This window comes from Oppia nitens, unplaced genomic scaffold, assembly GCF_028296485.1.
Source record: "Oppia nitens isolate AA-2021 unplaced genomic scaffold, nextdenovo-longstitch-racon4-pilon3 scaffold8_pilon_pilon_pilon, whole genome shotgun sequence".
Classification (NCBI taxonomy): Eukaryota; Metazoa; Arthropoda; class Arachnida; order Sarcoptiformes; family Oppiidae; genus Oppia; species Oppia nitens.
The window spans coordinates 3,382,501-3,404,428 of record NW_026533252.1 but is presented as its reverse complement, the minus strand read 5'-3'; the positions used below and the strand labels follow the sequence as shown (position 1 = coordinate 3,404,428).

The 21,928-nt window shown below is 25.9% G+C and overlaps 4 protein-coding genes across 4 annotated transcripts in view; 2 read left to right on the top strand and 2 right to left on the bottom strand.

The window, feature by feature from the left end:
- Window positions 1-112: 112 nt before the first annotated feature.
- On the bottom strand, window positions 113-4,976 carry LOC128963843 (RUN and FYVE domain-containing protein 2-like). The gene is made up of 10 exons (XM_054310366.1): window positions 4,535-4,976; window positions 2,606-2,776; window positions 2,388-2,505; window positions 1,980-2,306; window positions 1,813-1,887; window positions 1,245-1,712; window positions 948-1,034; window positions 629-853; window positions 396-522; window positions 113-312 (listed from the first exon to the last, which is right to left on the bottom strand). Exons 1-10 carry the CDS (start codon window positions 4,866-4,868, stop codon window positions 175-177), a joined length of 2,070 nt encoding a protein of 689 aa, XP_054166341.1. The 5' UTR covers window positions 4,869-4,976; the 3' UTR covers window positions 113-174.
- A 1,626-nt stretch (window positions 4,977-6,602) lies between these two features.
- Window positions 6,603-7,795, top strand: LOC128964262 (eukaryotic translation initiation factor 4E-1A-like). Its single transcript, XM_054310840.1, has 5 exons — window positions 6,603-6,697; window positions 6,765-7,006; window positions 7,105-7,297; window positions 7,371-7,510; window positions 7,601-7,795. The coding sequence occupies exons 1-5, from the start codon at window positions 6,671-6,673 to the stop codon at window positions 7,707-7,709; spliced, it is 711 nt and encodes a 236-aa protein (XP_054166815.1). The 5' UTR covers window positions 6,603-6,670; the 3' UTR covers window positions 7,710-7,795.
- A 666-nt stretch (window positions 7,796-8,461) lies between these two features.
- Window positions 8,462-13,504, bottom strand: LOC128964183 (advillin-like). The gene is made up of 11 exons (XM_054310741.1): window positions 13,398-13,504; window positions 12,795-12,869; window positions 12,444-12,639; window positions 12,247-12,292; window positions 11,828-11,930; window positions 11,303-11,713; window positions 10,391-11,233; window positions 10,023-10,296; window positions 9,712-9,914; window positions 8,825-9,082; window positions 8,462-8,744 (listed from the first exon to the last, which is right to left on the bottom strand). The coding sequence occupies exons 1-11, from the start codon at window positions 13,473-13,475 to the stop codon at window positions 8,631-8,633; spliced, it is 2,601 nt and encodes an 866-aa protein (XP_054166716.1). The 5' UTR covers window positions 13,476-13,504; the 3' UTR covers window positions 8,462-8,630.
- A 4,849-nt stretch (window positions 13,505-18,353) lies between these two features.
- Window positions 18,354-21,928, top strand: part of LOC128964417 (retinol dehydrogenase 11-like) — a 6,094-nt gene continuing 2,519 nt past the window's right edge. The window contains exon 1 of the mRNA XM_054311006.1: window positions 18,354-19,269. Coding sequence (XP_054166981.1) covers window positions 18,354-19,269 — 916 coding nt within the window. The remainder of the gene's footprint in view (window positions 19,270-21,928) is intronic.

Here is a 21,928-nt window from a genome sequence, read left to right as displayed (position 1 = left end):
TTTTGTTGTACAAATACAGTATCGCTAGTATAGTCATAAGTATAATAATAATAATAATAAATATGTCTTAAAAAATAAATATATGAGTGATCTCTCTCTCTCTCTCTCTCTCTCTCTCTCTCTCAATAATTTGTATAATTTATATAAATTCATTAATAATAAAATAATTGTCTCTTAAGTGGCCGAATATCGTTCGAGAAGAAAAGCGTGACACGAATCGCAAACTCTGACCGGCTTTTTGTTGGACGGAAGAGGCATTTCATTGTTGGAACAATTGCCGCAAAATATTTCGCCACAACTTCGACAGTGATGCTAAATAATAATATTAACAATACAATCAACAATCAGTAAATTGGATCAGATATAAATATATATATATAGATATTAAGAGTTACCCTTCTTCTAGCAATTGAAAACGGTTTTGAACATTGATGACAATCGGCACTGTTTTTATCATCAGTCCAAACGGCTTCTTTCAGTTTACCGGTGCTCTCTTTAAGGCCGTCCACTTCAAGTTTGGAGCTATATATATATGTTTGGTTAGAATAATAATAATAATAAATCAATTATCAATAAATGACAATCCATTGATTCATCCATATCTATGATAGATATAATGATAACTAACTCTTGCAATTGTCTTCCCATTTCCTCTAACGACAGTTCATAGTCGGCAATTCGTTTCTTCAGCACATGATTTTCGCTTTTTGTATGATTGGCTTCGCTTGAAGTTCGTCTCATGTTTTCCATCTGATGTTGCAATGAAGTAATCTGTTCCTGTTGTTCATCGATCAACGTTTGAAGAGTGGTTCGCCATTCCTTCTCTATGATGGCATCCCTTTCGGATGATATTCTTTATGAGCAATCATTTAACAACAAAAAAAACAATTATAATTATCAACAAAAAAAATAACTTATAATTAAAAGTCTTAACGGTTTACGACTACCTTTGGCTTTCAACATCTGTTAGCTTTTCGTTAAGTTTTTGATTGCTTTCCTCAGCATTTTGTCGTTGTTTTTCATATGAAGAGATTCTTTGTGATGAAAACATAAGAAGAAAAAAAACATATTTATAAATATAGCTTTTTTTATAAACAAAACATTAATAAAAAATGTTACTATTAGATCATAATAATCATGCAATTATTTATTTAATTAAAAATTTTATTAGATTTTTTTTATATGTATACAATAGATATTAAATTTAAATTAAAGAAAAAAAAAGTTGTCAGTGATTGGTATACTTGGCCTCGAGTTTAGAAACATTTGTAGCCATCGATGAGATATTCTGTTCGAGATGTGTGATATGATTGCATTTGTTTTTAATGGATGTCTCGCACTCTTGCAGTTTATTATACATCTGAAGATTGATTGCTTTGACATCTTCTAGTTGTCTACGAAGTGTAATAACTGTGTCTTGTTTTTCTAGAACATCCCTTTCCAACAATTGCATCGCTGTTTCCGCTTCTGTCTTCAGAAACACTTGACTTTCCAATTCTTTTTCAACAGTTTCTCGTTTTTGAACTTCTTGTTTAAGCTGTTCCTCTAACTGTGATACTTCTTCTTTGTATTTGTTAATAGTTTCGACTTCCGATGACTTAACAATATCATAGCATTTGTCAATATTTCTTAACGTTTCCAACTCTTCTTTCATCAATGTATTATCTGTTTGAAGTGTTTCTAATTTGTGCTCTAAGTTGACAACCGTTGCGCTAATAATTAGTTTATGTAATTAAATATAAAATTAGTTTTAAAAATATAAAATTATTTTAATTAATTTTTTAAAAAAAAATCATTTAAATTCATACATACCTTAAATGTTTGTTAAGTTCTTCGACATAATTTTTTTGGTCCAAAACTATTGATATATTATCTCCGACACCATTGCTGTAAAAAATTATTATTTAATAATAATTTTTGTTTTTAAATAATCCTCAAAAAACAGCTAATTGATAGCCAAATGTTTAACTATTTGATACCATTTGTCATTTTCGTGGTTCTGTTCTCTCCAATCATAATCTGAAGTATCAAATTGTATGTTATCTTTCAAATACAAAGACAAATCGATAACAGCGTCGTTTGAATCCAAGTCGTCTTCTTTGACACAAAAATTGCAATCAAGAATATTGAGTCCGACAAGTAGTCCGCCGATGACAACTGCCTCGTCGGACATCATTATCGACATGTCTTCATAGTAATCATTCAATAAGATTTCCCGATTTTCCAGTAGAAGTCGAAAATAATCGGACAATCGTTTCTTCATTAACGCCAATCGCATCCAAGCTCTCGCTTTGCCCAATGAAGTCCTTTTAATTATTTATTTTGTTGAAATGAATTGCCATTAAATAAAAACTAACCACAAAATCAAAAAAAAAAACAAATCATACCTAACAGTCGGAACCTGTCGGGCACTGGTAGTAATATCTGAGGCATCGGGCGATAACTTTTCGACGATCTCAATGATGGCCCAAATGTCCTTTTTGGTCTCGAAAATACCTTTTTTAGCTGATTTTGTTGTTGTTGTTGAAGTCAAACAATTAAATATCAATCAGTATTCAATCACTTTATGGTTTACAATAATAATAATATGTTTTTTTGTGCATACATTTGAGTCCGTGTCTGAAAATTATCTCCAATAAAATGAATAAATTATTTAATGAGATGTTTGTCGAGTCAACGATACGCCTGGTTTTCGCTGAACTTTCGATCAGTTCTTTGACAATCAGTTTCATGAGATTCACGTAATTTGATCTCTCGATTGACCATCGATTTCGGTCTGAAAATCCCAAAGAGATAGAAAAAACATATTTTTATAATAAAAAATAATTAATCAATAAATTTATTTTTAATGCAAACATTTATTAAAACTGTGTATTAAATGCTTTTTATTGGCCAAAACCAGCCAATCGCCCGAAGCTAACACTTTATAATGAGTTAAACGATTAGACATTATTTAAATAAAATAATAATAATATTTTTGGTTTTTATTTAATAAATCTAAAAATTATTAACTCCACTAAAATGCTTAACAAAACGTACTAAAAATTTCATTATATATAGTCAAACAAATGTCAATATTACTTATGATTACTTATTGTCTAATCATATCTTTTTTTATATAAAGATATTTTAGCTTTGTTTGCCTTTTTAATCATCATTTAATAAAAATAATTTACTGAATACCTATGAAAATGGTAATGAAAAATGTTTATAAATAACATGATTTTGTACTGTATTTCAAATTGATTAATACATATACATTATAGTAAAGTATAAGTCCTAGGTTATATTTTTTTTAAAAAATCACCCTAAATAAATAGTCTAAACTATTTCACTAAATATAATTTAAGAAAAAATTATTTTAAATTACTATTTCACAAAAATATTTTATTAAACTATGTATAAAAAATGTTTGTTAAACATCATGATTAACAAAATTAAAATTTGCAATATTAAAAAGTTTATATACAGTATTAAAAAAAAATAATTATGTCACCTTTAAATATTATAATTGATTTACTATACATTATAGTTGCATAATTATTGACTAAATAATTAATACATTTAAATCGTGTAATATTCCACTAATAATTACTATTTGGAAATATATTTTACTAATATTATTATTAATTATATAAAAATCAATTTTATATAACATATTGATTTTGTGTATTAATACTAACATATATGTGATAATCAAAACTATATAAATATTATTATTTAATACCATTTTACTAAATCTATGATTAATTCCGGATTTAGCTTAATAAATATAAAATTATAGCTAAAATTTTCGATTTGTATGTAATATTGTACAATATGTTGTACAAAAAAAGTGCATAAAATATAGATTATTATGTCTAATATATGATATTTTATGATATTAGTAAATATCAGAAATTATTATCTAATAAATAAGTTGTTTGTTTAGTATATGTCTAAGTTTTTTTTTTATAATTATACCGATACACATAAGCAATTGAAATATCAATTATACTTCAAAAAAAAAAATGATCAATTATAAATTAATATTAATACTATAAATACCTAAACTATAAATATCATATCATATATTAAATATCATATCATATGCAGTGATAATATATACCGGTATTTAATACATAAATTATACACACAAATAAAAAAAATAATCTATAAATTGAAATTAAATCATTAGAAAAACAAAGTTTTTTTCATATAATTTATTTTGAATTAAACTTTAAAATATTTTTTGTCTGTCTATAAGTTTTTTTTTCGGTGATAATTATCTCAACAACAAAAAAATTGTTGACACAAACAACACATTTACTTATATTGTGATAACAATTATTATAATTAAAATTTCAATATTCACACCATTTCTATGAAATGATAAGACAATACATTTTTTAGGCGTTTTTCAAATTATTTATTATTACTATTAGTTGAAAACAAAAACAAACAATTCAATCAATTATCGGGTTTTTTTAATTAACACACAAATAACAGATCCATTAATTAATTAATTTATAAAAAAAAACTAACAAACGATTACCTCTTTTAGTAGCCGTCTGTCCAATACTGCTGTGACCATCACTACTACTGGCCGTTGTTGTTGTCGTCGACGACACCATCGACTTATCACTTGTTTGACTCTTGTTTGACTTAATCGATATCTTGCGGCCGACGGCTATTGAATTGTTGGACACACCGTTTCCATTGACGACAATCTTGTCGTTGTTGTCGGCGACGGCGACCGCAACAAACTCTTCATTTGTGTGTCCATTGGTTGCCACCACAACAGCTGTTGTACGGCAATCGGCTTTTGTTGTCGTCGTTGTTGTTGTTGTCCTGAGATTGTTGTCGTTGTCGACGCTATTATCACCCATTGCTGATCTGTGTTGTCTTTGAGGCAAAATTTGAAAGACACTGTTGTTTTGTTTTGTTTTTTGGTGGACAACTCAGATGACAATTGATAATCGATAAGACATTTTTGAATTAACAATTATTTTTTTAAAATAATAAAAATATATTGAATTTTTTGTTGTTTTAAATTACAAATAAATAATAATAATGATCATGGTAAATTTTGTGTGTGTAAACAATTAAATAATTGTTGGATTAATTTTAATTGATAGTGTCATCGATGGTCATATCAATCACAAAATACAAATGTATTAATAGTTTTATCATTTATTTACAAACTGTAAGTAAATAATAGAATCAAACGTCAAAATTGGTGTCAAATATATTGAGATAAAAAAATATTTTACATTTTATTTTATTTTTATTTTTGTTGGTTTTTATTACAATATTATAATTCAGAGCAACTTTTTCCAATGAGGGAAGTTTCCTAATAAAATTCCATCCAATTTTCTATGGAAAATATAATTTAGTTTCCATCCCTTTATCCTCAGAAAAGGGAAAATAATATTTTTATTTTATTAGAATAAATAGTATAAAAAACTTAGATATTAAGTAAGTAAATTTAATAATAATTAATAAGTAAATTTCAATTTTAATATATTTATTAGTGATATTACATTTTTTATCAAATACCACTTAAAATATAGTTTAGTATAATTTATTTGTTTGTCAAAACATATTATAATAAAATGTGTTGTTTCTAGAGTTTAAAATAGGTGGTAGCACTAGGAAATAGATTCATTAGGAATTTCCAGGGAAATAAAGAGAACATAAGGAACTTTTTTTAGTTTTAAAATAGACGAGGGAGGGAATTTAATCGAACCCTAATTATGTTATCATAGGATAATATGAGTTGTACACCTAATCATATGTATAGATAATAGTAGAGTAAGTTAACAATATGTTAGAATTGTTAATCACTTTTATGTTAATTAATATTATTATTAATAGGTGTACAACACTAGTAAAATACTGTAAAATTTATTTATTTTTTGTGTAAAATATTGTTTAATTCTTAATATCTATTAAATTTGTATAAAAAATAATATTTAATATTTTATTTTATACATTTACAACAACAACAAAAATAAATATTAATTTAAAAAAAAAACATTTAGTGCAGCTATTATTGGGTATATGATTGCCCCCTTAATGTACATTAAATTTATATTATTATTAATAATAAAATTAAATACAAACTGCAGTATTATAGAGGACTTTACACAAATACTATGACTTTATATATATTAAAAAAGCCATAAAAACTTGCAGTAAACTAAAAATTAAACGTTTTTTTAAAAAATAAATATTTATAACAACATATAATACAGTATTATAAATACAAAAAATATTTTACCAAACAAATTAATATTAATAATTTTTTTTATCATTATATTGAATGAAAAAAGTTCATCAAATATTTAATAAATTAATATTAAATAAATCAACAAAAAAATATTACAATTTGCACGTCCGTATCGATCTCTATATTGAATCTCTACCTGTATATTGCAGTGTTGGCGGGCGAACACCTCTACACTATGTATGTGTGTATTATAGCTCTCTCTCTCTCTTTCAGTGTTAATGAGAGATAGCGTTGACTCACATTTTGAACACACTTTGTATTACAACAATCGCTGTCTTTAATAATATAAATAATATATTAATATTAAAATCAAATATTAAAAAAATATATTAAATTTAATAAACAAATTGTTTATCGGATTTAGAGTTTGTTGTCGAAAGTTATAGACATAGACGAGACATGACATCGGAGGTCAAGAAACAAGAGGTTTGTCAATGAATTACAAGGAGTTGTTGTATTGATTTTGGGATATGTATTGACCGATGATTTTTAGGTGAAGAACGACACGTCGTCGTCAAAGGCCGACAACTCGACAGCAGCAGCGGTATCGCCGCCGACCGACTCGACTAAAGAAGAGACAGCAGATGCCACTGCCGGCGCCACCGAAGTGGTGACCAAACATCCGCTACAAAATCAATGGCAACTGTGGTACTACAGACCCGGCGGTAAGGGWAGCGCCTGGGAGGACAACCTTCTTGATGTAACACACTTTGATACTGTCGAAGATTTCTGGGCGTACGTTAACATCAGTGTCTTTTAAATGATTGATTGATTGATTGCTTAAACTATTAATAATAATTGTGTCCACTTTTTTTTTTGTTATTGACCGACAGTTTATACAATCACATACAGTTGGCCTCGAGTTTGACTTCCGGATGCGATTACTCGATTTTCAAGCACGGCATCCGACCGATGTGGGAGGACACGGCCAATAAAGAGGGCGGCCGATGGCTATTTATGGTCAACAAGAGACAGGCCCGACCTAATCAACAAAATCCAACCGTCGATGAACTTTGGCTCGAAGTGGTAAGCAAGCGGTCATTGTATCATAAGTTGTGATAATGTAATTCACTATTTGTTTTGTTTGTTTGGCCGCCAGTTGTTGTGTTTGATTGGCGAAGCGTTCGGCGACGATAGCGACCAGATATGCGGTGCTGTAGTTAATGTTAGGCCTAAAATGGATAAGATATCGATTTGGACGAGTAGTTATCGTAGCGAACAATCAGTTTTGAATATAGGGTATGATTTTTTATTTGTTTGAAATTTTATAATATCTACCGTAATTTAACTGATTATCAATTTTGTTTTCGGGTGAACCATTTTTTTTAGACGAATCTTGAAGTCGAGGACAGGCTTCCAGCCGAACATCTCATACGAGGCACACAACGACACAATTGTTAAAACAGGATCAATAGCCAGACATTTGCACGTTTTATAGTAAATTAATTCAAATTAAATACAACAACAAAAACGATTTCCTTTTTGTACTCACGATTTAGGCAAATATTATATAATTTAAATTAATAATAATAATTAAAAATTATTAYCAAAAAATATAATAATAATATGAGAAAGAATAAGTTATGTATAAAGTTGACGAATAATTACAAAACTAAATATTTGTTAAATATCTTTTTAAAAAAAATAGAGTAATATTRCAGATAAACAAACAAATACTAACAAAAAAAAATTCACTCAATTAATATACATTACCGTAAATTAATGATCATTAATTATAATGATAATGTCACTTAAATATAATACAGTATATATTGATATATATATATATTTTTAATATATTATTATTATTATCTTTAAAATTTAAAATATATTAATTACTAGTGATGATTATTATTGATTAACTATTATTTAAGATATCAATTTGTAAGCGTGTGTGTGTATGTGTGAATTGAACCGTTTTTTTTTAAATATTAAATTATAAATTTATAATTTTGTCATATTTTAGTAATCATTTTTTTTCAGTGTCTATCGTTTATTATTATTAATTAAAGTTTGTTATATGAATCTATAAAAATAAAAAAATACATAAAAATAAGTGAATTTTTGTAAATTTAAAAAAACTATTTGACTTATTGACAAAAATAATAATATCTTTATAAATATTGGAATTATTATTAATTAAAAAATAAAATATTTTTATGCATTTAAAATTTGGAATGTGTGTATAAATTATTAATTTATAATTATCTTTAAATATATACTAAACTAAACTACTATATATAATAATCACAAATAAATGATAACAATTAGATAGTGTTTTAATTTATCAATCATATCATATATGAGATATCAAATGATATGATAAAATGGGATAAAATTTGTTTTTTGTTTGTTATTTTCAAAAGAGTCCAACTTTTTTCTTGAGATCCAATTGTTTCCATTTGGGAATTGACTGAAACTCTTTATGTGTTATACCGAACACTTGTTTAAAGTCGTCGGCGGTCAAATAAATCTGTAAAATTAATGGACAACAAAAAAGTCAAAATTTTTTAACTCAAAATAATATATATTTTTAAAAAATTAAAAACTGACCTCTTTTTTAGTGGGATCAACATCTTCGGGCAAAAGTATGGTCTCTTTAAGCGATAGCTTTTCGATCGGATATTTGTTGACTGAATCAAAGTCCGTTGAATAGCAATTGATATTATTGTTGTTGATATTGATATTGTTGTTAATGTTATTATTATTATTATTGTTAACACCATTTACATCAATTGGTTTACTAACACTTCCCGACAATTTGTTTGACGATTTTAAMTCATCTTTAATTTCGCTAAAACTTTTACTTCTCTGGAGTTGGAAATTGAATTGAATTTTATTTATTTGTTAGAAAACTATGTAATAACTAAAAACTATATAGATTTTCGTATATTTATAAATAGTTTTTTTTWAAAAAGTGCCTAAAATTTAAAAATAAAAGTTCAATCATAGAAGTAAAGAAAGTAAAGTAAAGTTTATTATAATAGTGTTTATAAATTATATTTATTAAAAATAAATATAACATTAAAGTGAAACAATTACAAGATTATACTGTATTATATACAGATCATACAGTATGTGATTAACATATCTTTAACATAACTTATAAATTAAAGGAAAAATTATAGAAACATTGCAAAAAAAAGTGACTATTATTATATAATGCTAATAAATATCACATTAAACTATAGTGAAAAATAAAAAGTTTATCACTACTGTAATATCATTGGGAAAAAAATTTAAATTATACAGTAAGCGTGAAAATATAGACATAAAAATAAAAGTGAAAATATATTATAGGTTTAAATTATACAGTAAATTGTTTGACCAACAGTTAAACAATACATTTGTGTTTTGTTGTTATCAATGTATTAAATGTGATACAGTTTTGTCAAACGTTTCTGTAATAAAATATTTAGCATTTTTTCACGATTGCTTACTTTCCAGATGCTATGATCCCAGACACCGAAAAAGCCGGTAAAGTTGGCCGGTTCGCAGCCCTGTTTCAATACAATAACAGGCGTATCCCTGTCCCGGTCGCTCGGATCGGTAATCAGGTATTGTTGGACGGCTTCGAGCGACTGTTTTCTTTCATCCCGGTTCGAGTGGTTACCAATCCATAGGAACAGTGCATCCCACGCGTCTATATATATATATACCATAAAATGGGTTAATCCCGTCAATAAAAATAAAATAATTTATTGCTTTATTATACACTCTTTTTTTTGTTTGTTTTATTTTTTTTAATTACCCAAAAGCATGACATCATCCTCAATGAGATCTGACTGATCAAAATGTGGCACCTCTTCGATAGTGAACTGTCCGTTAGCGTTACTACACTGAAACAGTCGGGGTGTGTGCGGATCGTTGGCCACTTGCAATCGCTTGTCGTTAGAATATTCGGCTCTACCGCCCAGCGCTTCCCAGAAGTCGTCTTTTTCCTGTCCCTCCGACACCAGACTCATACCATTTCCCTGATCATCGGCCACTTGTTTAGCCATTTCGCGTTCATCGCCCAAACTGCCCTAAATACCATATAATCCATATATAATTAGCATTTACTGTATATAGTATTATTAATTTAATAGAAAATAATAAAAACAGTTGTTTTTTAACTACCTTTCCGGCCCAAACATAGGTAGTCTCGGGTGTTATCAAAACAAACACGTCGTTAGAGTTGAGCGAAGATGCCAGCGGATCAACTTCAATGGCTTTAGTATTATAGGAAGTGGTACCTCTGACTTGAAGCAAAGTCGATGACTTGGTCTCATCCGATGAACCCGATTGTCGATTATGAAAACCACTATCAAAGCCTCCCTTATAGAGAATCATTTTTCCGCTGAATATAGCCATGAAATGTGGCGGCTCTTTGCCCTCGACAACCCTAACCTGAACGGCTGATCCATTAAACTTATTATTGTCAAAGTCGACAGCTTTCATGGCAGCCGTTCCTCTTTCATCGACTGTCGACTTTGATCCCAACCAGTAGTAGATGATAGTCTGATTTGCTCCGTACGTATAGATAACAAGATAACAGTCGCCCGCATAGAACTTTCCGTGATCATCAGTGGCCACATCGACAACATCGAAATTTTTCACCCGATAAACCTCTTTATGGCCGCTGCCGTCGTCGACCATCTGGGTTTCGGCGGCCAACACATGATTTTCGTGCAAAACTGTCGGATCAAACTTTTTCTGTGTAATTTTGGCCACTTTGCCAAAGCTGTAGGCTTTGCCCAAACCGATAGACTCGTCCAAGTCTTTCCACGATCGGAACAGATTCTTGAACTCAATGGGTTCGCCGCCGTCGATCACTCGGGTGACTCGGGTATGTTGGGGATAACTCTTTTTCATTATAAATCCCTGAGCGTTACGCATGGCTTCGGTTTTCTCCTTAGCCGACGCACCCTTTCCTACCCAAACCCAAAGGCCGGCCACATTGTTATCAATAATAAATGAATCCTTCAAACGATAATCAAATTGTTAAACAAATTTTTTACTTTTTTCTAACTTATAATATAATATACAAACATTTGGATTGAGATCTGACTGGTCTAACGGTCCGGTTTTCACTTTTGACACTTTAAGATTGTTGTCCTCATCGGTACAGTGATAGAGAACTATTTGTTGTCGTTGATTCATTTCGATGGTCGTATCTTTCGGTACATCCGTATGGCTCAGCACATGTCTGTCAGCGAATGGCAAATACTTTTCAAAGTACTCTCTCTCGGAACCGCTTAACTCGGATTCGTTAGTATCTTCAACAATGATGACTGCCTCACATTCCGGTGCATTTTCGCCTTTGATCTGTTGGGCCACACGAATGGCCTGAATTTTTTCCATATTGTTGGCGTACTGACCCGTCCAGACATAAATATACCGACAGGCGTCCAGTATGAAGACGTCGCCATCGTTCAGCTGATCCCAATTGATTTCGGATAACTTTTTTTATAACAGATAAAAATGTATATATATTTATTTAATAGTCTTTTTTAATTATTTGATTGCACTATTATTTATGGCTTTTATTGTAATTTTTTTTTTATTATACGACACCTCTCTAACAACCGGCGCTCTCTTGCCTTTCACTTGATAAAGATGTGGCTTCAATGATATGTCTATCTTATTAAAGCCGCTTTCGACGCCTCCCTTAAGAACTCTGGGGGTAATAAATATCAAATAAAATAATAAATTTAAAATACAATAATATTTATTATATATATTATAATAAAAAAAAATATTTCAATTCTGAAATAACTATTTGTAATAATGTTAAAAGTCCTTCAATTATTTATTTATTTGAAAAAAATGTACTAAAATTTTAAGTGATTATAAACTGATATTTATTCACTCTATAATGATATCAAACAATAATACAATATTTCAATTAAGTAAAATAAAAAATATGTAATGACATTGAAATTTCTGAAATCATTACATACAGTGATATCACAGACACATACATACATACATACCTCATACCGTTCCTGTAATATGATAAGAATCGCTGTGATTCGTGACCTAATAGTTAATAAAAAAAATAATAAATGATAAATAAATAATAATAATAAAAAATAATTTAAATTTTATGAACAATTTTGTTATTTATTATGTATTGCATATTATCAGAGAAAACATTTTTTTTTTCAATTGTAAATTTAAACGGACAAACCTTGAGTCTCCCGGTGCTGGACGGGACTACCGCCGAGATAGTCGTCCAATTCGACCGACTTGTAAGCGGCAACACCGGCTTCGTCTTGGGATGTCTTAGAGCCCAACCAGAAGTGTATGTGAATGTCAAGACCGACACCATTCTTGACCTCTCGAGGAATCAATTGAGAGTCGGCTCTATCTTTACCGTCCGATGCCTAGAGTTGTAGTTAATAGTAATAACAGTTATATATACAGTATATACCGGTATATGTTTATCAAAACAAATATATGATCAAAAAAATATATAATTTATTATAATTATCGATTATATATATATATATTATAATACATTTTATGACAAAACACTTACACAAATAACAATATATGAGTCTCCGTCATAAAACTGTCCATAATTTTCTTTGGGAACCGAAACCACTTGTAATTTCTGAGTTTTAATTGTCAAACAAATCAAATAAAAAATAATTTATATTTTAGTAAACAACATGTGTGTAAATATATATGTGTGCGATAATTAATTTATATAAATATAAATTATAATTATAATAAATTAACAAAATAAATGTCTAATAATTCGTGTCAAGTCATTCATTAAATAGCAATAATTTATTATGCATGACAATTGTAAATAATAATAATAATAATAATAATATGTTTATCAAAAAATTAGATACAATTATTGTTTAATAAATATCTTATAATTGTGTAAATAAATATTATACAATATAAAATAATATATAAATAATAAAAGCCTTAGACAACAACAACAAGGTTAATCTCTCTCTCTCTCTAATAAATAGGTTAAATCTCAGCAAGGTTTAAAGTGCAAATAAATTAATGATATATAGTTGTGCAATATATCTATCTATATTGCTATCTAATATTAATAATCTATTAATATTATTATTATAAATTTAGATAAAGAAAATAACATATATTTTTAATTGACATTTACTTCAATTCTCCAAACGCTGAAAAATGTTGAGTTTTGTGGTATTACTCTAAACGCCGGATCCACCGCTATTGTAGACATTATTACTATTATTATTATATTATTGAGATAATTGATGTATTAATTTTAAAGGTATATAATTATTTATTAATTTTATATTATTTTTAATTTTTTTTTTGGTTACTATAAATAGTATAATTGCAAACTTTGCACATCAAACACACACACACAATGTTAACAACAAATGTTAGGGAAATGAGATGAACAAACAAATTAATTTTGAAAAAAAACTAGAGTTTATTAAACAATCATTTAAAATAACAAAAAACTTAATTATATATATATATATAGTATATACATATATATATATGAAATAAGCTTTTTATTTGTGTTTGAGTGATAGCGACAACAGTTAACAAATTAAAAACTAAATAAAGTTTGTTTTGAATCTATAGAAACATTATCTAATGAAAAYACATCACTGAAGTAGTCGTTTAATAGTTAGGTAGTAGTCATCGATGAGGTTGTGTTGAGAGCACGCAATCGACTCTCGACTTTATAAATAGTATTCACTGTTTTTTTCTCTCTCTCTCTCTTTCTCTCTCTCTTTATTTCAAAGTTATATTATTATTATTATTATTTAAAGGGAGTATCACTTCTACAATATGTGTGTCTGTGTGTCTCATAAATTTTTTTCAGTCAGTCGACACATACATATAATATATACAAGTTTTCAACTGTTGTTTCAACCAAAACTAATAGTGGATAGCCTTGTAGTTTTGAGTTTGTTCGGGGGATCGACAGCTCCGGAAGGAAACCCAGTGTTTCATACGAAAACTATTTTACTAATGTGAACACTAAGCTCTCTCTCTCTCTCTCTCTCTCTCTCTCTCTCTCTCTCTCTCTCTCTCTCTCTCTCTCTCTCTCTCTCTCTCTTATTGAGACATAAAAAGTTTATATTATTAAAACATATATCAGTAGATTGAATCAGGTTTTTAACTGATCGCACATTTGTTACGGATTTTTTGTTGTTGTATGTGTTTGTATATAAATTATATTAACAAATAACGCAAAACAAGAGGAAAGGGATGATATCATTGGTGTGTTTGAGTGTTGTGTTTGAGTTAGTCTAAACAATTATTCTGGTTATTATAATATACTATATATRTATATATAATGTATATACATAATGAAATTTTGTATTTTTAGATTATAATCTTTGTTAATTGTATTATTGTTTATATTATACACTACTTTAGTAATATAACGTATATAACAATATATAATATTAATATAACACTGTTTTATATTTTATCTGATAATTTCATAGCTTATACTGTATACTAAAATGCTAATAATATAAACCCTTGTCTATAGTAACTACAGAATGAAAATACAGTGTATTTACATATAGCATATAAATTTATCTAAATTTAATTAAAACTTATAAAATTATCATTATTTTTTCTATAATAAACAAAAAAAAAATCACAAATTCATAAAATTTAATATTATATAAAATCAATTGATAATTATTACCGTATTAACACAATTTGTGGTGCAATACAATTTAAGTGCATAGAAATAAAAGTCAATAAAATAATTAACTATAAATACTGTATATRAGACATGTATTTTTATTTGTTAATTTTATTTAATATTATTTTTCTATAACATACGGGTATATCACAGTATAATTTACATTATAAATGTTGTAAAAAATGTATTTTTATTTATTTAAAGTACACTTTAAGTATAACTTATAAGTATTATTTTAATTATAAATTTAATTAATGTAATTATTAAAATTAAATATTTTGATAGTCTTTTTGATATTTTTATTTATTATAGCTTAGTTAAAATGTGCAARCTTATATTATAAAATAAATTTAATAGTATTAATAATTATATATTATTAATTTGTAATTAATAGAATAATTATATATATAGAAAAATACTATAAAATAAAATTTATAGTAATTTCTATTAATTTAAAATAAAAATTGCAATCATATATCAAGTACAGTATAATATTTTATGAATCATATAAATATAATTATAAATGTTTTTGAATTAGATCTTATAGTTAACCTTCAAAACTATTTATAATGTTTATATAATTATTTATTATTATTATTATTATACTATTGAAATAAAAAATCATTAATTCAGAAAAATACGAGAAATGTTTATTAAAATAAATTGTTAATTAAAATTATTTATTTGCAAATAATTTTTTTTATTATTATTTACTTATTAATAAAAAATAAAATACAGCCAATTGTTTACAAAATGATATGCAAAAGTAATTTTTATTATTTTGTATATTTAATTTTATCGCTTTTATTAGTTGGCAATATTTATTTACGACTCTAAATGGATTTGATTAAATTATTTGCATAAATACTATGAATTTATTATTAATAATTATTGTAATAATTTAATTAAAAATGTTTTTATGTGATTATGAAAATTATTATTTTTTAAATAAATTATAGTTTAAAAATATCCATGTAACGTATCTATTAAACTAAAAAAATTAAATTAATTTAAATCATTAATTAGTCTAAAAATATTTATAAAATTTAAAAATTATGGCATCATTCAAATAATGTGTTATAATAAAACTAAATAATAAAAACTTACTAATAAAATTGCTTTAAAAAATAACCTAATTAGATATACATAAATATAAAATTATTTTAATATCAATTATAATAATAATATCATATAATATACACTATTATATAGTTTGATATTATAGAAAATTATCTATTATTTGAAATGTAATGTTTGCAGACTTTTGTAAATTTATATTTAATACGATATTAAATCGATAAAAAATTTAATTGTTTTGTCTAATAAAAATAACGACATTAATATAATGTATTTATTATCAAATAAAATATAAGTGTATTTAGTGAAACAAAAAAAAATTAGATAAATCAATTAAAGTTTACTTAATAAATATTACAAATAAAAAAATATTTTTATATACAGTATTTTGTAATAATGTTGCAATTAGTCTAATATCATAAAATATTTAAAAAATAAAACAAATTTAACAAAATTTATATATAAATGAATGGTACATTTAATTACAGAAATGAGACAAAAATAATTAAAATTTATTTTTATCATAATTTTAGTTAAAACATTTGGCTAAACATTAATATAAAACTGTTTTAAGTAACGCATAATTACTTAGAAAATTATTTATTTAAACTTAAAAATATTTATTATTAGTGTGATTATTCATAATTTATAATAAAGTATTTGCAAGTATTTATTAAGCAATTATATTTTTATTATATTTTAAAAGTCTAAATTCATATTTGTATTTAAGTGATTCATTACATATACATTTGATTATAATTTTAAAATATTATAATATCAAAATAAACAAATAAGCATAACATTTAGCGTTTTTATAAGCAAACTTATTATTACTATTGTAATTATTTAAAAAATTAACAATAAATAATAATTAATATGTTTTTAAAACTAAAAATTATTAATTATATAATAGTATATTATATTTTTAAATAAAACTTATTTGAAAAGTAATTTAATTCATTACATCAAACCATTTAAAGATATAAAACTAAATTTTAAATTAAATTATTTTATTATGTATCACAAATTTATAGTATAAATACAATAAACATTATTCAATACACTGTACTAATTATTTATTTATAAAACCATAAATGTATTTTATACTGAAAGTACTTTTTATTATAATAAATACTGTAAAATACTGTTATATAAAATACTTGACTCATATATATTTGTGCTAGATTAGATAGTTATATATATTTCTTATATCATGCTAATAGCTATTGTTTCAATATTTATAACTATTAAGATAAGATTATACTGTATATATTATTGCAATTTATTTATCAGTAAATTAAATTTATAAAAGATAATTTAATAGAAATTTTAAAAACAGTTTAAAACATTTAATTTAAATTAAAATCACAAATATAATTTAGAGAGAGAGAAAGAGAGCACTAATTTGATTAGTATTTTTTGAAATATTACTTTAAAACTTCATCGGAATGTTAATTATAGTAAACAAATAAACTTAAATACTATTCAATTCATATAATCTCTTTTAATCTCTCTCAACAAAAAAAACTATAATTATTTTTTATGTCATATTTTTATGGGTAGACCACATCAATGGGAAATAGTTATGGCACATATAGCTTATGGCTAAATATAACTCCACACACACACACACAAACACACACACACACACACACACACACACATACACACACACACACACACACACACACACACACACACACACACACACACACACACACACACACACATACATACACACACATACACACACACACACACACACACACACACACACACACACACACACACACATACACACACACACACACACACACACACACACACACACACACACACACACACACACACACACACACACACACACACACACTTAATCGACACATCAGAGAGTGATTTTTGAAAAGAAAAGTAGAAATTCAGGAAATAAGATCTGTATTACATATTATTATTATTATTATTATTATTATTATTATGATAGACAACAAGTTTGGGTACATTTTTATATTATATTATACTGTATTGTATATGAAATCCTAAGGCAAACCAATTATAGGTCAGCAGTTGTTTCCAGTTACAGCAAATTTATATATATATTTCAAAAAATATATATATTTTCAAAAATACATATACAAAATATTAGTTTACTTTCAGTTTCACTTCATTTCACAATTTGGTTAACAATTTTTATTTTTTTTTTTTGGTGTTGTGTTTTGCTTTTAGTAAACATCTTTTTTTAAATGTAACAAAAAAAATAATATATCGATAATAATAATAATGTATTTAGAAATAATATTTTCATTATTAGTTTGTCTGATAATTTTATCARTTTTGTCGATATTTATGCTTCGGCTATATTTTCGGTTGAGTTGCGGTGTTTGCAAAAGTGATAGAGAATTAAATGGAAAGGTAGTGATCGTGACGGGAGGTAATACTGGTATTGGCAAAGAATTAGTCAGGGATTTAGCCAAAAGACAGGCAAAGATAATACTTGCCTGTCGTTCAATGGAAAGAGGAAAGGAAGCGATGGTTGATATTATTAGCGAAACAGGAAATCAAGAGATTTATGTTAAAAAATGTGATATCAGTTCATTGCAATCGGTTCGACAGTTTTGCGAAGATGTGCTCGACTCGGAAGACCAGTTGGATGTATTGGTTTGTTTTGCCGGTTCGGGTGCACCGTTTGGCCGACATTTGACTGCCGATGGCGTCGAAATGCAATTTGCGACCAACCATTTGGGACACTTCTTGCTCGTCAATCTATTACTGGATCTAATGAAAGCGACACCCAATTCCAGAATTGTCATCACATCATCGTCCGCTCATTTGTTTGGTAAAATGGATTTAGAAAATATCAGTACATTCGACAGCTACATAAGCCATCCATTTGTTAGCTATTGTAATACAAAACTGGCAAACATTATGTTTATGAAGGAACTACACGAACGACTGGATGGTACCGGTGTTGCCGTCAATGCCGTACATCCGGGAACTATCTATACGAATGGCATCAGATATAACAAGATCTGGTATATCAAACTATTTCTGACATTTATAGCATTTCTCTATAACAAGAGCCTAGAAGAGGGCGCACAGACACTCGTCTATCTGGCCGTCAGTCACGATGTCGACGGTATTAGTGGCCAATACTTTACTGATTGTAAATCAGCAAAATATAATCCATTGGCTGACGACCAGAACCTAAGGAAACAGTTATGGAAACTGAGCGCTCAGTTATGTGATTCACAGCTCAAGAAAAGTCTGATAAATATGTATTGATATGTAATTTATTTATTTATTATTATTTTGTTTTTTTAATTACTAATAATTTTTTTATGTAATTTTTATTTAAAAATAATGTAAATCATAATGTATTATATCTGTAATTTATAAAAAAAAATTGTTGTTAATTGTATTATATGAATGAAAAATTATTGGAATTAAAATATTTATTTTTATTTATAACAAAAAAAATAAATTGCTAATAGTCTCATCAATTTAGTTAAGTTTTATTTATATTAAAAAATATTAATAATTATATTCAATTTTATGTCAATTGTTTCACAAAAAATGTGCCAAACATTATAATCACTAATTGTTTTTTTTATAAATAATTTATCACAAAAATATATATATATATCATATAAATAAGACATGAAATGTTTGAACCAATTTATAAGTTTATAGTTTGATGTTAATATATATATTTTTTCCTAATTGTTGTCTAGTTATATAAAAATTCAACACAAAATAATAATAATAATGATATCACTTTTGCTTTTTAGATTGCTTTTAGATATACAGTATAAATTGTTTTTGATTTAAAAAAGTTAAAAATCTAAAAAATCATTTCCTATTAATAAAATTACATTTGGAGTCTTCCCAATATGTGTTGAATTTTTTTGTTGTTTTAATAATAATATAGTAATAAAAAATAAATGGTTATAAAAACAAATAAATTTAGATGATGATTTAAATTTACAGTACAGTATATACATATATATAATAATTAGCAAATCTAAGAGATTAAAAAAAGTCATAAATAATTTATATTTAAAATAGTAAATCTCTTTATTTTTAAAAAATAATAATAATAAAAACATTTTTTGAGTAAGTTTACGTCTATATAATATAACTGGAAAATTGCATAAAAACAATATACAAACTTTTTTTTTGGCACAAATTTGAAAACTTTTAAAAAGATGTTTTTAATATATAATTTACAAAACAATAAACTCTTTTATAGAGTTAATTAAAATAATTAATCAGAAATTTGAGTGTAAAAAATAAAAAACAAAATAAATATTAGCATAGCTTACTTTTATATGGTATGTATTGAATACACAATATATATATATATGATTATCTGCTTTTTTTAAACAAACAAACAAAAACTTGAAAACATCGCCACAATAATTGTTATCACAGATAAAACTGATTTGTTTTTATTTTGCTGTAAATTTGAAAATATTTTTTTGTTTTATTACTTATATTTTAATGGATGAAATCCTCTCAAATAAGTATACACTTAAACAAAGCTCTTGTATAGTCCATAAACATGAAGAAAACGATAACTAAGTCCATGTCTTCATCATTGTCGTCGTCGTTGTTGTCAATGATATAAGTGGTAGACATTTGTTCATAACAATCAAAAAAGTCTTTCAATGTGTCGATTATATCCATTATTATAATAATAATAATAATAATAAAAATATTGAGACATTTGATACAAAAATGTTTTTATTCGAGTAAAACACTAACTAATAAATTGTATTTTCCCAGAAAATTATATCACATAGATATCAATGTTTGTTTGTTTGTGTGTTTTAGTTAAAGTTAAGTAAATATATGGTTCAAAATTATATATATTTTTTTAAACAACAAACTTTCCTCCTCTTTATTGACCCTAACTTTATTTACCTTGATGACCTTTTACTCTAGTTTTTACATACAATTTTTTAAATATTTAATTCAATATTTGATTAGTAATTTTTTAATTAATTTTTTAATTTTTTAAAATTATAATGTCGTATATCGTAAACTTGAGATATAATTTATAATCATATTAATACAGTACATCTATAAAAGAAATATAATGTAACATATATTTTTAAAAGTCAATAATTTATTTTGTAAAATACCCCCACATATAAGTAAAACTATAAGTTATAAGCTATAATATGTTATATTAGGAAAACAATTTAAAATATTTTATTTGTTGTTGTTTTTTAAAATATTTCTGTAAAATACCTAGAATTTAGTATAATTTAAAATGATCGCTAATATGTTTATTGATAGATAAAATATATATAATTTTTTCAAATTATTGATAATTTAATTTATATGTTTTTTGTTGTTGCTATCAATGAATAAAAATAAAAAATTATTCAAATATGACCTCATATAATATATGCGGAAATTATCTTATTATTATTATTATTATTATTATTTGAGAAATCCATAATATATATACAGTATATATAAATACAGGTTTTTACACAACTTTCACTATTTTCACTAACATTTACAACAATGATTTTTGAAAAATATAGGTCACATATAAACACACACACACATACATACATACATACATACACACACACACACACACATACATACATACATACACACACACACACACACATACATACACACACACACACACACACACACACACACACACACACACACACATACAGACCTACACAAWAACAYATACATACATACACACACACACACATACATACACACACACACAAAGACACACACACACACTTACAAATACTGTTCATATAAACTAATAATAATTAGCAAATAAATTTAATAAGATTAACGGTAAACAAAATATTTTGTGTGTGTCTGTAATTTATAATATAATAATTAATAGTATTTAGTCTTTTTTATTAATTCATTAATAA